This window comes from Schistocerca nitens, chromosome 1 (assembly GCF_023898315.1).
Source record: "Schistocerca nitens isolate TAMUIC-IGC-003100 chromosome 1, iqSchNite1.1, whole genome shotgun sequence".
Taxonomy (NCBI): Eukaryota; Metazoa; Arthropoda; class Insecta; order Orthoptera; family Acrididae; genus Schistocerca; species Schistocerca nitens.
Window position 1 is genome coordinate 355,533,860 of NC_064614.1, and position 17,103 is coordinate 355,550,962.

The 17,103-nt window shown below is 42.2% G+C and overlaps 1 protein-coding gene across 1 annotated transcript in view; it reads right to left on the reverse strand.

The window, feature by feature from the left end:
• The window catches only part of LOC126248822 (eIF-2-alpha kinase activator GCN1), a 282,568-nt gene that overhangs the window by 89,483 nt on the left and 175,982 nt on the right, over positions 1 to 17,103 (reverse strand). The window contains exons 20-23 of the mRNA XM_049950239.1: positions 7,627 to 7,860; positions 7,199 to 7,393; positions 6,865 to 7,111; positions 4,325 to 4,561 (exon numbers count right to left, since the gene is read on the reverse strand). Coding sequence (XP_049806196.1) covers positions 4,325 to 4,561; positions 6,865 to 7,111; positions 7,199 to 7,393; positions 7,627 to 7,860 — 913 coding nt within the window. The remainder of the gene's footprint in view (positions 1 to 4,324; positions 4,562 to 6,864; positions 7,112 to 7,198; positions 7,394 to 7,626; positions 7,861 to 17,103) is intronic.

Consider the following 17,103-nt stretch of genomic DNA (forward strand, 5'->3'; position numbering starts at 1 on the left):
GATGCAGAAACATATCAGTTGTGAATGTGTGTGTGTGTGTGTGTGTGTGTGTGTGTGTGTGTGTGTGTGTGTGTGTGTGGTTGTGCGCGCGCGCGGTTGTGCGCGCGCGCGCATGTGTGAGGGTGCACGCGACAACATCCTCATTTAAAGTAAAGATCTGTGTATGTGCCTCAGCAATTGTACGGTATGTGGATTCACCACTGCCACTGAAAAAGATGAAGACCCAACCATCATCATGCAGGATGACACACAATATTTTCTTTGGACTGTTGTAGTGTGTGCTAACAGATTATCATGTATGGGGCAAAACCTGACAGGTGTATATTACTAAAAAAATCACACAACAAGGTAAAAGAAGATTGTCAAAAGAATTCTTTTCTCAGATGGAGAAACAATTCTGGGGCAGACATTTCCAGAATGACACTGAGGTGAAGTTTGTGTTGGAATGTTTCTTGAAAATCCGAAAAGCAGTCTTTTACAATGGAGGTATTTCATATGTGATAATTAAAACTTATTCATGTCTATTCTCTGTTTTAATGTCCATGGAAATGACATTAACTGCTCCATCTAAGACAGTACTTTATTTGCTATATAGTGCAATGCTTTTATCATTGATAAACAAACTAAAATTTGTATTTGGTAATGTTAGCGATGAACGGTTCACAGATACACACATCAAATAAAAACAGTTTTGCATCACCCCGGTTCCCAGAACTCCTGTAGATAGGTTTGACGGTGGATATTGTATCACAGACACAGTATCTTTGATTGTTCAGAGATGTCACTAAACCCACCCAAAGATGTAAACAACCATGCATGAGCAGTGTCTATTAGACAGACGGGTTCAACAGTCAATCCGTTTCAGTCACTCCACCAGGAAGGAACTACACGGCTTATGTTGTCTGTAGTTCAACCATGCCTAGTCAATACCGCAGTTCATCGCATCTGCATTGTTACTTTGTGCCAGGAAGGGCTCTCAACAAGGGAAGTGTCTGGGCGTCTCGGAGTGAACCAAAGCAATGTTGTTCGGACATGGAGGAGATACAGAGAGACCGGAACTGTTGATGTGACTCGCTCAGGCCACCCAAGGGCTACTACTGCAGTGGATGACTGCTACCTACGGATTATGGCTGACAGCAATGCCACCATGTTGAATAATGCTTTTTGTGCAGCCACAGGACATCATGTTACGATTCAAACTGTGCACAATAGGTTGCATGATGCGCAACTTCACTCCTGACATCCATGGCGAGGTCTATCTTCGCAACCACGACACCATGCAGCACAGTACAGATGGGCCCAGCAACATGCCGAATGGACCGTTCAGAATTGGCATCACATTCTCTTCACCGATGAGTGTCGCATCTGTCCACCAAGTGCAGCAAGGTGGAGGTAACCTGGTGTTTTGGGGTGGCATTATGTGGGGCCGACCTACGTCACTGGAGCTCATGGAAAGCACCGTAATGGCTGTAAGATATGTGAAAGCCACCCTCTGACCGATAGTGCAACCATATCGGCAGCATATTGGTGAGGCATTTGTCTTCATGGACGACAATTTGCGCCCCCATTGTGCACATCTTGTAATGACTTCCTTCAGGGTAACGACATCGACTAGCGTGGCCATCACGTTCTCCAGACATGAACCCTATCGAACATGCCTGGGTTAGATTGGAAAGGGTTGTTTATGGACGATGTGACTCACCAACCACTCTGAGGGATCTACGCCGAATCGCCATTGAGGAGTGGGACAATCTGGACCAACAGTGCATTGATGAACTTGTGGATAGTATGCCACAACGGATACAGGTGTGCATCAATGCATGAGGACGTGCTACTGGGTATTAGAGGTACCGGTGAGTACAGCAATCTCGACCACCACCTCTGTAGGTCTCGCTATATGGTGGTACAACATGTAATGTGTGGGTTTCGTGAGCAAAAAAGGGCGGAAAAGATGTTTATGTTTATCTCTATTCCGATTTTCTCTACAGGTTCCGGAACTCTCAGAACCGACGTGATGCAAAACGTTTTTGGATGTGTGTATTTCAAAAAATTATTTTTATTTAATTCTTGATTAGTATATCTATTTTTATAGTTTTCCCAATTTGTTTAAACATTTGTCATAATGTTCTACAAGGTTTTGCATCCTGTGAGTCAAAGACGCCTATCATCTGTGAGGATAACCAGTCTTTAATTGCTTCTTTCAACTTGTCGTCTATTGTGAAGCATTTACTGTCAAGAAACTCCTTTAGCTAGCAGAACAAGTGAAAACCGTCCAGTGCCAAGTCAGTACTGTACAATGGGTGCACCGTCTGCCTCAATTTAAGAGATCTGATCAGATTCTGGATTCAAATAGCAGAATGGGGTCTGCCATTGTCATGCAGTAACAAAACTACATATGTTAGAAAGCATTATCGCTTATTCTGTATTGCGGAAGGGAGGAGGAGGTTACTGTTAAACATCCTGTCGACAAGGAGGTTATCAGAGATGAAGCACAAGCTCAGGTAAGGGAAGGATGGGGAAGGAAATCTGATGTGTCCTTTCAAAGGAACAATCCCAGCATTTGCCTGAAGTGATTTAGGGAAATCAAGGAAAATCTAAATCAGGTTGGCCAGATGAGTGAGTGAATCATCATCCTCCCAAATGCAAGTCCAGTGTGCTAACCACTGCACCATCTCACGCAGTTTCTGTATTGCACGGAGAAGTTTACACAGGGTGGCGCAGTAAGCAGCAGCGTTTATTGTCGTCTCTCGCTGCACAAATTTGAGTAATATGGCTCCATGTTTACCCAGAACATGAGTGCCACAACCTTGAGTGTTGAGATTGTCTGCCTGGCCTTGATTGACTGGCGGTGCCATATGAAACCATTCCATTGGCTGATACTTAAGACTCTGAGGTCACGTGAGAAATCCACATCTCATCCCCTGCGACAATATTCTCTAAACATTTACCACTTTCCTCATGATATGGGTCCAAACAATCAAGAGCACAAGCCAATCGTTCCATTTTGTGTTTCTCAGTAAGCAGCCTGGGAACCCAATGTGTGCACAGTTTGCGAAAATGCAACTTTTCAGAAACAAGTTTGTGCAAAGTTGTTCTACCCACATTCTGAAATTCCAATGCTAAAGTTTAAATTACGAATCACTAGTATTCATGAATTTTTTTGTCCATGAATTTGAACAAGTCTTCTGAAACCACTGATGGTCAGCCTGATCACAGTTCATCATGCTTATTTTCCCATCCGTCCTTGAAAGCTCTCACCTACTTATGCACTTTGCTGCAGGCTGATCAATTGTTTCAAACATTCTGAACTGACACTGTAAGCAGCACACTGCGACAATAGCAATGCAAATGGCATTTTTTGATGAACAAGGCATGCAGAGAGTGTGCACACACACCATAAAAAGTAAGGGTCTTACAGTTGGCCTTATGGCAGGCCACACCTAACGGTTTCCTAGTTGAATTACAACTGGTGATTTTATAAGAGCTCTTTCCTACTGACATGCTTTGTTTTCTATTGGATGGATATGACAAACGATTTTGGAGAAGTTCCAAAGACAGAACAGTATTTTAATTTACTTAAAAAAGATAACTGCGATTCACAGACAAATGCCTTTGACAGATCACTATACCAGTAACCTTGTTAATATCTGAACCTGTTTAGAAATCCAAACTGGTACTTTCACAATATACTATTTGTAGTCAGATGTGTAAGAAGTTGCTAGCATATTATATTTTCCCAAAGTTTTGAGAATGCTGGCACTTCACTTAGTATGGATCAAAAACACAGATTACACGAACCAGTGGTCATTCATTGAGAAAAACTGAAGCTATATATGACAATACTCTTGTTTTGCAAAAGGCTCAGAAATACCCCTGCACTTCATAATTTTGTGATTTCACAACTGTTCACTTTTTTTTTAAATATATAAATGACTTGCAATGACAGAAACATTACACAATTATTTTTGAATATCAATTACTTTTCAGAAAATAATAAACTCCACGAAAGGTATAACAAATAAATATACATAAAACCCTCAGGAAGGAAACTAAAAGGAATTATACTCCAAGATATTCCTACATGACATATCTTTACTGGATTTCATCACTCACGCTGCAGAACTGAGGGAAACAGTCTCGTACATGGAAAACAGAATAGTATCTCATGGATTGTTCGTTATTTATTATTCACAATATGCTACATTTCTAAAAATATGTTCATAAATTTTCATTGATAATAATGTTTGATGTATAAGGTATTAAAAAAAATTCAAAAGATGAAACTGTATCCAGTAGTAAATCATGAAAAAGATCACCAACACACCTGTCTTTGTTCTCCAAGAATCTTCCTCCAATGCTGCTAGGAGAGATGGAAGCACTAATTTCACACCATGAGCTGACAGTTTACTCATTACAACTCTAGCTGTGTCATCAGTCGCATCACGTACATATTGACTCCCATCGCCAAAACACAGCAAAAGATGGGGCAAGACATGAACAATGTATGGCTCAAATAAGCGCCCAAGCATCTGGCACAGCATTTCAAAAGCAAACAGAGCACCTGAAAGTAACAGATAGATTTAATCTCTACATTCTTTAAAAAAACTACTCTTCAAAGAGTTTTGTCATGTTAGAGTCTCTACTTTCAAAAATTTACAATGGTCCTCTGGTAAAAAAGGTGTAAATACATTTCTGTCCGTGTCATTTTAAAGCAAATTTCCATTGAAAGTGGTAACAACAGATAGAATTAGTAAGCAAGCAAACAGAAATATACCCATATGGCAAGAGAACAGAAAATATAGATATTCTGACAGATATCTCATAATTCGCACTTTTAAATTCATATAACTTTCTGTGTTGTTACACTAAAAGATTCTTTATTCATTAAATTATCTTATTCTTTGGTTATCCTCCCTTGCATACCTTTAAACTGAGCTACTGTCACACTACTATGAAATCACGGATATATAAAGTAAGTTTCTATCAATTCTGTAAAATGTCTAATAAATTAAAAAAATCAACAAAGAAAGGAGATTTAGGCTTCCTTGTCTAGGGGAAGGGTAAGGAAAGAAGTCAGCTGTGCCCTTCCTTATCCTTCCCCTATCCACGGAAGCCTTATTGGCGGGGCCTTTTTTGAAGGTATCTCTGCGGCATTCATCTTAACCAATTATAGTGAAATCATAGAAAACCTAAATCAGGATAATCAGTCGGGGATTTGAAGCCCACACCTCCTCTTTGTGAGTCCAGTATGCTAAGTGCTGCACGACCTGTTGTGTTACTAAATTCAGTTTCACAAGGCACATGTCCAGTGAAGTAAGCAAATGACAAAGTCAAGATACTAACCACTTCTCACTATGCTGGTTACGTTGGTTATTTTAAGCAACAACAGAGTAACATTATTTCTTTTAAAATTATTGTAAGTTAATGCAATGTTCCTCCCCGTCATATAAAAAGTACATTTGGGAGGTAGTACGAGAGTTACCAATGGAGTTCTGAGAGTATTGTTGCCTACTGCAACGTTTCTTTTTTTGAAATAAGAAGAAGAAGAAGAAGAAGAAGAAGAAGGTCCTCAACAGCATTCTTTGTGATTCAGCCGTGCAAATGCCAACATTACTGGCTTATTGCTATTATTATAAGGGCTTACTATTGTTGTTCTATAGTGAAATTAAAATTAGTTGTGAGTTTTGATGTTTAACATACAGAATGAGGAAACATGCGTCAGTAAAGTTTTATCAGGTTTGGTGCTTTACTATGCGAAAGACAAACAGGAACACTTTTGTGATGAGTGATGCAAATAAAAGGGTTTCAGCTTTCAACTGAGACAATTCTAAATCATTTATAACATTGGAACATGGAATTATCACTTTGATCCAAAGAATAAGTGTGAATCAACAGAGTGAGATATTTTAATGAAAAATAATCAATAAAAGAACCAAAAATACATGGTGGTAGTTTTTAGTTTCATGGGAGGATCAAAGGACTGTGAATACTTGGAGTACAGAAAATTATGATCATGGTTTCTGATATACTGCTAGAAAGTTGATTACAACGGGAATGTTGATCACCTCACTACAGCATGACAGAACATTTCTACAATTCTTGGAGTCGATAGAGATCATATTTATTGCACAGTCTTCCTATGGTCCAAAATTAGCTTTGTACCAGGTTTTTCTTTACCGAGCAGTAAAAAGGCACAAATATGGAAAATGATTTCTATGCCACACAAGGCAGTTTAAGTAAATTGTAACGGTCTGGCAAAACATGTGGATGACTACTTACTGGCCATTTATATACACTCTCATATTTATTAATGTCTTTGTTCCTATATGTAGAAAATTCAGTCATCATGCATCATGAACAGTGACTGGAAGTACAAATCAATTTCAATTTTTCAACACAATGAGTCATCTTACTTATGAATAATCTGTTAAGTTAGGTGAGTACTAGCAATGCTATGTTAACATCTTATCTCAGTTCAAGATTCAATCCAGGATCTCTGCATTTAAGTGCTGTGCTCTACCTACCAAAGTATAAAAAGACTTTTTGCAGACCCACTCAATACTTATCTGATGCTACATCTTTACAAATGAATACTGCTCTTTTTCGCCAAACCACAAACACTAGAACAGTGGGATATAAGATACAACACACAGGACCTGACCACAAACAAGGTGTCATTCCTAGTATCAAATTTCATTTGAATGCCATTAACAAATATATTTCCAAGATAAAAATACATTAAAAACAAAATATAGATTTTGTAATACTTATGAGTACTGAAAACAGTTAACTCATTCATTATATACAAAACATCTGTCTATTCATTTTAAAGACTATTAAAATTTGATGAACAATATCACTTACCTTCTCTGTGGCGGAAATTCTTTTTATTTTGAATTGCTGTTGTAAGAGTGTTCATAATATCCAGCTGCTTCAGTGCAAGGATACCCATTCCCTTCACTAAGCCAGCCAAGCCGTATGCTGCACCTTTCCTTTCACCATAATTTTCTGATTCTAAAAGCTGATGGAGTAATTTTTGAACCAATAATGGTGCATCATCTTTTACAGCAGGGACTAATGGGGGGAGACAATTGGCAACTGCTTCTTGTACCTACAGCCAAAGAGAATGAAGATCACTCATATTCATACTTAAAAATATCAAATACCATTCTGACATAAAACTAACATGAGAACTGACCTGCTGTGATGGGGTAGACAAAGCATCAATAAGTTTCCCAACAATAGGTTTAACTTTCCTATCATCCTTCTCCAAATGTCGTGCTAAGGAACCCATCAAAATCACAACTGACTGGCGTACAGCATCAAAACTGCCAGAATCTGGAGCCTTATCCAAAAAGTCTTCAAAAACTGGCAGAAGACTGTTTACAGTTTCCTGAAAATATAGAGTTCAGCTATTATTACAAATTTAGTTACCAGTATTGATGTTTAGCTTATTTTATCTTCTTGAGTTGCACCATATGTAATAATATTGATATTTTAGTGAAAATAAGTTTTATCTATTGCAGACTAATTGAAATTGAGAACTCTAAAAAAATAACTTAGCGCTAGATACTCAATAAAGAATTGCTTATATTTATTTGTATTTGTTCAATAGCACTGACTCACTTTTCCATGCAAGTCCACTGCTGCCAAAGCTGCAGCAAGCATATTCTTGCGCACTTCTGGGCTTCTGTCACCCAAACCCGTTGACACAAAGAATGTAATAAGACTTGAAACTGATGTAGGTTTCAACAGGGGAGCAATTTGTGCCAGTGCTAAAGCCACTCCACTTCTTGGTTCCCAAGTGTCAACAGGCTGCTCAATGACTCGACCAAAACTATCCAATTTTGGAGGGAGAATCTTGAAAAAACAATAATTTCTGAGTGTTACATTCAGTAATATGAAACATGAAATATGTGACTAGTTTAGCCTAGAAATAGGTGCATTCACAGGCATGGGGAAACAGAATCTTATGCTGCTTAAATTCAACATAAGACCCATTACCAATACAATCACAGTTTCAAGGGAAATGCAGGTATCTGAAAGTAAACTAAAACATACAGTAATCAAAAAACACTTTAACCCTTTCACTGCTATACATGAGTTTTTTTCCATTCCATGCCAAGGCTGCTTTTGTTATGGCTGGACTGCTCACCAAATGTTGGTGACTGCTGAGAGATGGCATTCCGACTGATATACTTATCACCTGATTTTTCAAAAACTATTAGGTTGAAAAAACTTTATTTTTGCGCATCTTACAGTCTGATATCTGCACTCTATAAAGAAGTGAATTTCCTTTTGTTATGCGACATAGCTACCGTGCTGTGTCAAATAAGTAAAACATTGCATGAAATTTTAAAGATTTCATAGAGATAAAAATGCACTGCATGAACTTCACGTATGGTTGATTTATACATTACAGTGAATGAAATGTACACAAGATATCAAAATTATACACTCCTGGAAATGGAAAACAGAACACATTGACACCGGTGTGTCAGACCCACCATACTTGCTCCGGACACTGCGAGAGGGCTGTACAAGCAATGATCACACGCACGGCACAGCGGACACACCAGGAACCGCGGTGTTGGCCGTCGAATGGCGCTAGCTGCGCAGCATTTGTGCACCGCCGCCGTCAGTGTCAGCCAGTTTGCTGTGGCATACGGAGCTCCATCGCAGTCTTTAACACTGGTAGCATGCCGCGACAGCGTGGACGTGAACCGTATGTGCAGTTGACGGACTTTGAGCGAGGGCGTATAGTAGGCATGCGGGAGGCCGGGTGGACGTACCGCCAAATTGCTCAACACGTGGGGCGTGAGGTCTCCACAGTACATCGATGTTGTCGCCAGTGGTCGGCGGAAGGTGCACATGCCCGTCGACCTGGGACCGGACCGCAGCAATGCACGGATGCACACCAAGACCGTAGGATCCTACGCAGTGCCGTAGGGGACCGCACCGCCACTTCCCAGCAAATTAGGGACACTGTTGCTCCTGGGGTATCGGCGAGGACCATTCGCAACCGTCTCCATGAAGCTGGGCTACGGTCCCGCACACTGTTAGGCCGTCTTCCGCTCACGCCCCAACATCGTGCAGCCCGCCTCCAGTGGTGTCGCGACAGGCGTGAATGGAGGGATGAATGGAGACGTGTCGTCTTCAGCGATGAGAGTCGCTTCTGCCTTGGTGCCAATGATGGTTGTATGCGTGTTTGGCGCCGTGCAGGTGAGCGCCACAATCAGGACTGCATACGACCGAGGCACACAGGGCCAACACCCGGCATCATGGTGTGGGGAGCGATCTCCTACACTGGCCGTACACCACTGGTGATCGTCGAGGGGACACTGAATAGTGCACGGTACATCCAAACTGTCATCGAACCCATCGTTCTACCATTCCTAGACCGGCAAGGGAACTTGCTGTTCCAACAGGACAATGCACGTCCGCATGTATCCCGTGCCACCCAACGTGCTCTAGAAGGTGTAAGTCAACTACCCTGGCCAGCAAGATCTCCGGATCTGTCCCCCATTGAGCATGTTTGGGACTGGATGAAGCGTCGTCTCACGCGGTCTGCACGTCCAGCACGAACGCTGGTCCAACTGAGGTGCCAGGTGGAAATGGCATGGCAAGCCGTTCCACAGGACTACATCCAGCATCTCTACGATCGTCTCCATGGGAGAATAGCAGCCTGCATTGCTGCGAAAGGTGGATATACACTGTACTAGTGCCGACATTGTGCATGCTCTGTTGCCTGTGTCTATGTGCCTGTGGTTCTGTCAGTGTGATCATGTGATGTATCTGACCCCAGGAATGTGTCAATAAAGTTTCCCCTTCCTGGGACAATGAATTCACGGTGTTCTTATTTCAATTTCCAGGAGTGTAGTTAAAACTGAGAGCAGAATGATATATAATTTTTTTTGGTAGAGTTACTTGGTTTTATATCTAAAGATTAGTGGTGCGTGACGCGTCCATCCATGTACTTCCGTATTATGAATCAAGTGGTCATAACAATCGTCATATCTCATAAATGATTCAAGACATCAAAATGAGGTTTTCTGGAAATAATAGCACACCACGTATGTTGTATGATAAATAGCTGAAATTTTTTTATTCACCAAGATAGGGAAGTAATTCATCCGCAGCAGTAAGAGGTAGGCAACTGGGGACACATTCATTTGTCCATAGCAGTGTAGGAAAATCCAAGTGACGCGTATACACATTCACAACACCTGGGGAACAGCATACATGTGTATACATGTCCACAGCAGCAAAAAGCTTAATTTAACAAGACATGAATATACTGTGGCAGATCATTTCATGCAGTAATATATTGGCATTAATTGTAAAGGAGAAGCAGCATATGATAAAAGAATGGTAACACTTTACAGAAAACAATCACCTCAGTGACAGACTACTAGCAGCAATACTGTGTGGCAAATTCTTTACTACTTTACAAAATTGTTAAGCTTTCGCAACCCTTGTGACTCTATTGCTGTTGGCTTTCGTCTTAGGGTCCAATACAAAAACTAACAGACAATACATTTTTAAGGCTTCATTTGATACCACACTAAAAGGGTCACAGGTAATTCAATCATCAGAGTGTTTCTTGCATGACGTAAGTCAAAAACTTTTCTGAACATTTGGATGTACATGACACAATGGAAGCAACACCAAATGAAGGATTGCAGTTACGAGAAGTGGGATTAGAATCAATGCAAATACCTGTTCTTGAGGTAAAAGCCATTCCATTTGTAGTAACAGCATTAAATGCAACATTAAGTGGTTGTGTCTGTAACTACTCAGACACGATCAAGGAATTGAAGGGTACCTGCCAATGGTGAAAGAGTGGGTATCTAACCTTGTCTCACATGTAAAACAAAGTAGGCAACTTTTACTTAAACAGTTTCAGTGGTCTAGTATTGTAGCAAACTGATACATGTTTATGAATACAATGTTCACTTCTCTAACTGCAGTGTAATTAAACTGCATAGAAAACTGTGTATCTCACATCCCCTGAAATGGCAGCAGTTATCATTTTTTTAATAATTTTCAGAAAGGAGAGCAGAGCTACCATTAGGTCTGACAATGCCTACGAGGATCAAGCTAAAGCCTCAACATCTACAGTCAGAAGCAATGACTGACAGTGCATGGCAAAAAAGCCACTGTCAGGCAAGTTCTGAGTAACCGATTGAAGAGTATGTGGCTGTGTGGTTAAATTAAAATTGTTCAGGATATACTGCCACATCATGACACAAAATATGTAGTTCCGATGGCCTACAGCAGCATGTAGACTGCTTTTCCTGGGGGGGTTATTTCAATATACAGGAAAATTCAAAATGAATATCATTATCACTAGGTGTTTATGCAGGCAAAGGGGAAAAAAATCCAGATTTCCCTGTTAAATGCACACTTATTCCTGGGTGAAATACACTATACCCCGGGCTAAAGTTTTTTAATGTGTTAAGTGACAAATACTTTCCATCAGAGCTGTAAAACCTATCAATCCCCTGAATGGTGAAGGTTTTATACACCAGCATAGAACTTATCAGCATTTTAGGAAATGAAAACCAGCAAAAAACAGAGTGTTCTGCAAAGATCTTTGATGCTCAGCAACAGGTACACAGCATATTTTCCTATAATGAAAGTATAAATACAAATTCCTCCAAATACAGCACAGCAGCTTCCAAAGCACTGAAATCAAGATTGTGTTGGTGATGCACTTATGTCAGCCAATCATAGCTCATGTCATGGGATCTTGGCAGCCAATGACAGCAGATATTCAGAGAGGACATGGGATGTAGTCAGCTAATAGCAACACCACTGTTAAATAGTGCAAACACACACATATGAAAAATTAATGGTTTAAATTAATATAAACACAGTATAATTACACGAAAACCTAAGCTCTCACACAATATATGGGTCATCAAAATTTTCTTTCTGTTTCCTTCCGGGGGTGTGGTTAGGCAGGATCCTAAGAGCACAGCTTAAAATGCAGTAACTGTATATATCTGACAAGAACAGATTTTACTTCTGTGCACCGAACATTTCGTTGGTTACCTGGCTGAATGCATGTTCATCGAGTGCTTCAACTTCATAGAAAAGCCAATTATGTGTGAAACTGCCCAAGAACACACCTGCACTACTTTTACAGATAATTATACTTTTTGCTGTAGTTATTGCATACTTCGTAATCTATGAAAGAACTAAAAAAATTATGGCATTCCACGCCCCACATCCTGTCTAGCACACAACCACGATATAGGCTGCTACTGGCTACAGGAGATGGGACTGGAGGTATCCAATGGTGAGCACAGCACAAAGTTATGGAGCACAGATGAACTGTCTAGTCAAAGATTAACTCACAATAGTGCTAGTGGTCTTGATACAAAGCAGAGCAATGGCAATGACAAACAAAGTAAACATTGCACAAAACAACAGTCGTCAAAGTTGCAGATGAAATATTAGCATTTCTGCAAGGTGAGTCAATGGAATGTGTGACATTGGATACGCTTGACTGTGTAGACAATGTACATGATTAGTACAATGATGATGTGCTTAACATGTGAAAGTGATATTGAAACAAGGGTCAAACTACATTGTTCATCATCGTTGTTAGACAGTAAACCACCAATCCGGTCTCCAGTTGGTTGGTTAGTTGGTTTGTTGGGAGTGAAAGGGATTAAACAGCAAGGTCATCTGTCCCTTCATCCATTAAGTGGCAAACCGGGAGTGGTTGTCATAGGAGGAGGCAAAAGGCAAATCCTGGAATACCCAAATGCAAATAAAAAAAAAGCTCACAAAACCAGAAAAAAGACAGCAGCGGACCGAAAACGGAGCAGCAGCGCTCCAGCTGGTCGCAGGGAATGGGCGCGGACCACAGAGGAAGCGCCTGCAGCCGTTGGTGGAGGGGGAAGGCCATAGGCATAAATACTGGACCAGGTCCACTCGAGGAGCAGTCTCAGGTCGCACCTGATGAAGGTTACGAGCTACGTGACCGAAATATCGTGCAAGTCCGACGCTGATATCCGGCAGAACACCCGACAACCCAAGTGGTCAGCATATAAATGATCAAAGGTCCAGTTATGGACCCCCATTTCCAGAATCAGCAGTCTGGTGGCCAGCTTGGCCAACTATTCAGCTCATTTATTTCCAGAAATCCCAACATGACTGGGGGTCCAAACGAAAATGACTGGTCATCCAGCTTGATGGAAGTCAGAGACAAGATCGTGGATAGCTATAACCACTGAGTGAGGAGAAGGCACTAGTCTATAATCTGAAGGCTGCTAAGGGAGTCATTACAGATTAGGATACTGTTTCCAGTGCAAGAATGAGCATGGCTTTAATGGCCATCAATTCAGCAGTAAAGACACTGCAGCTGTCTGACAAAGTAGAGTTCACTGCACCATGCATGTGTGCGTGCAAAGCTCGTTTGTCCATCGACTGTTGAGACGTCAGTGAATACCAGTTCTGAATCCGAATACTTTTCAAGGATGGCCAGAACAGGTGATGAAAAATCTTGGGGTCAGTGGAATCTTTTGGACCAAAGGATACTTAAGAGACAAATCCGAGGTTGGGGCAATCACAGTCAGCATTATGGAGAAACCATCTGGGCAGACATCCAGAGGAGCAATGCTGAGGGAGGGGCAGGGAGATCGGGAAGTGGTGACTACCACACAGGTCACTGTGGACTCCCCAGTGGATAGATGGTAGAAGACCAGGGCTGAAAAAGGAAATATCAGTGGGGGGAAGTATGTGGGAGCACCAAAGTTCAAGAGGCAAAGGTCAAGCTGTGCCAATAAAGTTTCAATATCTTTACTATGGCCATTGATCATTGTTCCACCCCAAATATGGTTATGGGAGTTGAAGTCGCCCAAGACTAGGAAAGGAGATGGGAGCTGACCGAGTAATGCAGACAGTACAGCCTAGGATATGACATCATCGGGAGGGAGAAAAACATTGCAGATGGTAAAATCCTGATTTGCTCTTATCTGAACAGCCACAGCCTCCAAATGTGTATCAAGGGGCACAGGGTAGAGAAAAATTGTGTCACGAAATTTTAACCCTGGATAGCCAATGCCAGTAGCAACCAAAATTACTAATGTTAAGTAGATTGACAATGCGCAATTTTTACACTACAGAAACTTGGTGCCATGTGCTCCCATTGGCTGCAGAATTGCTCTGTTGCTGGATGCTCTGGACAACGCATGACTGCAAATGCTTTGCCTGCTGGGGATTGCTATGTATGCAAGATGGCTCGCACGCTCGGCGATAGCATGCCAGCCTTCCAGTCTGGAGGCGAATCCGCTGGGGTCCCGACACATCCATTGTAGTTTCATGAAAGAAGTACCAGGAACAAGGACATCGTTTACTTAAAGCAGGTGCTTGATCTGGCAACCCTCTGACATGACACACGCTTGGTAATGTCGAATGGTGTTCTGCCAAACTGTTTCTAGAATTCCTGGCATTGCCCTGATGTAATATGCGGCATGTTAAATGCGATCCATTAATTCCTCTTCATTTCTAGGTGGTTTGCATCTGGGTGGGTGAAATAGAACCTTGAAGAAACCCCACAGGAAAAAGTCTGGTAGTGTGAGGTCTGGTGATCCTATGAGCACCTCTGCCAATTACCCATCCGTTGAAGAGTTCACTTAAATATCCGTGCACAGCAGGACTGTTATGTGAGGATGCCCCATCCTGCTGCAACTACATGCATAGCCGTAAGTCCAGGTGAACATCTTCCAGCAGGCTGGGTAGAGTTTCTTGCAAAAAGTGAAGGTAATTTGCTCTAATAAATCGATGAGGGACCCTCATGCCACGTCCAACCGCTCGAGTACTTATTGTAGGTGCTTCCTCAAAGCGCTCGAGAACTCTCTCTTCAAATCCAGCATTTCATCATGTTTGAGGTCTTCCAGCATCACCACGATATCCCTCTAACAAGCCTGTTTCGCCAAGCCACCGGTGAATTGCTAGAGGCAGTTGCGGGTATGGGTGGCATCTTGCATTACAGCAGGGGAGTAACATCCATTGTGGTTCCATAAGATCATCATGCTGAGGGTGCCCTGGTTAGGTGTGTAGGTGCCATGATTAAAAGTCATGCCCCAGGATCACTGTCTGTCACTGGTGGGGTGTATCACCATTATCTAACACCAGTTTGGAGTGACTGCATGGGGTAATCTGGTGCCTCAGTGGTCACCGCAGTTGCCTTCAATGAGAATTTCTTCTTCTTTTTCTTCACTTTCACAACTTCTGGCAGTCGATATTCTTGTGAGGATTATCTGCAGTGCATGTAGCAAGAGAAGATCAGGCAGCACTAAGACCCAGAGTCTGTGGTTCCTTCAGCCATGGGTTGGTATGATGTGTCTCGTCTGTGAATTTCAAGGAAGGTGGTTCACCAAGAGGGAGCCCTGTCACTGATAGACACTGGAGAAGGGAGCTGCTTCTTGTCAGGTGGAGAGATTGGTTTCTGAAGATGGTACCACAGGAAACGCAGTTTTGGGCAATGCGCAAACAGTCTGAACTGTTGGTTACGGAACAGAGTTGAGTGACATGGGAGAGCAGGCATCTGACAGATTGTCACTGTGTAATTATCAGAAGCCACTGTCGTCTAACCCGTAGTGGTGGGACACCAGCTTCCACCAGGAGACTGTCGATAGGGTTCGTACAGAAGGCCCCCATTGCCAACTGCATGCCAGTGTGATGAACAGGATGCAGCAAGCTCAGTGCAGACGGTGCTGCTGACCCACAGACAACACGTCCATAGTCTAAGCAGGATAAAATCAGCACTCTGTAAAATTTCAGAACAGCCATGTGGTCCATGTCCCACAAGGACTTACTAAGAAAATGGAGAGTTTTAGCTTCTTCATGTACGTTGCCTTGAGCCGGCGGCGATGGGGCATTCAAGTTAGTTTGTTGTCAAGTAAAATACCAAAGAATTGAAAAGTTTCAACAACTCCAAGTAACTGGTCACCAAAATAAATTTCTGGATGTAGGTGCACAATCTAGAGTTGGCAAAAATGCACAACTCGCGATTTTGCAGGAGAAAATTGACAGCCGTGATTCAGACTGCCCTGTCATTTACTTTCGAGGTACCCCCTGAGGTTGGCGCTTAGTGGTGCACCCTGATGCGGAGGCATAGTACAGGCAAAGATCATCCACTTACAGTGACGCAGAGACCGTAGCCCACTGCATTTATGATACCATTGATAGCAATAGAGAACAGTGTTATGCTCAGAACTGATCACCGGGCGATTCCAGATTCCTGTATATAGTTGTTGGTGAAAGTCAAACCTATCTGGACCCAAAAAAGTCTGAGAGATAGGAAATTGTGGGGAAAAAATGGGTAAACTGCCCCAGAAACCCCACTCACGCAGTGCAGATAGTATGTGATGTTGCCAGGTGCTATCAAATGCCTTCTGTAGGTCAAAGACCACAGGAACCAGATGTTAGCGATGCACAAAAGCATTGCGCACAGCACATTCCAGATAAACCAGATGATCTGTGGTGGACTGGAAAGCCCAAAAGCCTCCTTGAAATCATGATATATGCCCTCCGGCTTCAAGGCACCAACGAAGATGGTGGTTCACCATACATTCTTATAGCTTACACAGCCATTTGTCAGAGAAACTGGTATCTTGTAACACTTTGTCGATATCTGTTGCATGACTGGCTGCATTTTATTTTTTGTCTGCAGCCAGTGGCTGCTGGTCCTTGTCTTGAGACGTGGCACCTTGACAGGTGTCCTCATCCCTGACGATGCCAGAGGATGAGTAGGCATGTCTGATTGCTCCAATAGTGTGGGAACCGTCGTGCTACATGGGTACGGGGCGTGGCAGCTGACAGTCCCTCCCCCAACTGTGGGGCAGGCGCTGGAATACAACCAAGGCCAGGAGATGTCATGCGAGACCTTGCCATCGTGTGAGGTATGGACTGTGACACAACAGTCGCAAAACTCGAGACCATATCAGACAGATGAAGTCTTTCAGACATTTTCTTTGCATTTTGATACGACAGGCAGTAACACATTTTATACTCTTGAGCTTCCTCTCCCTCTTAAATGAGAAGAGTGCAGTTCCGGATATGTGACACATTGAGGATGTTGATCAC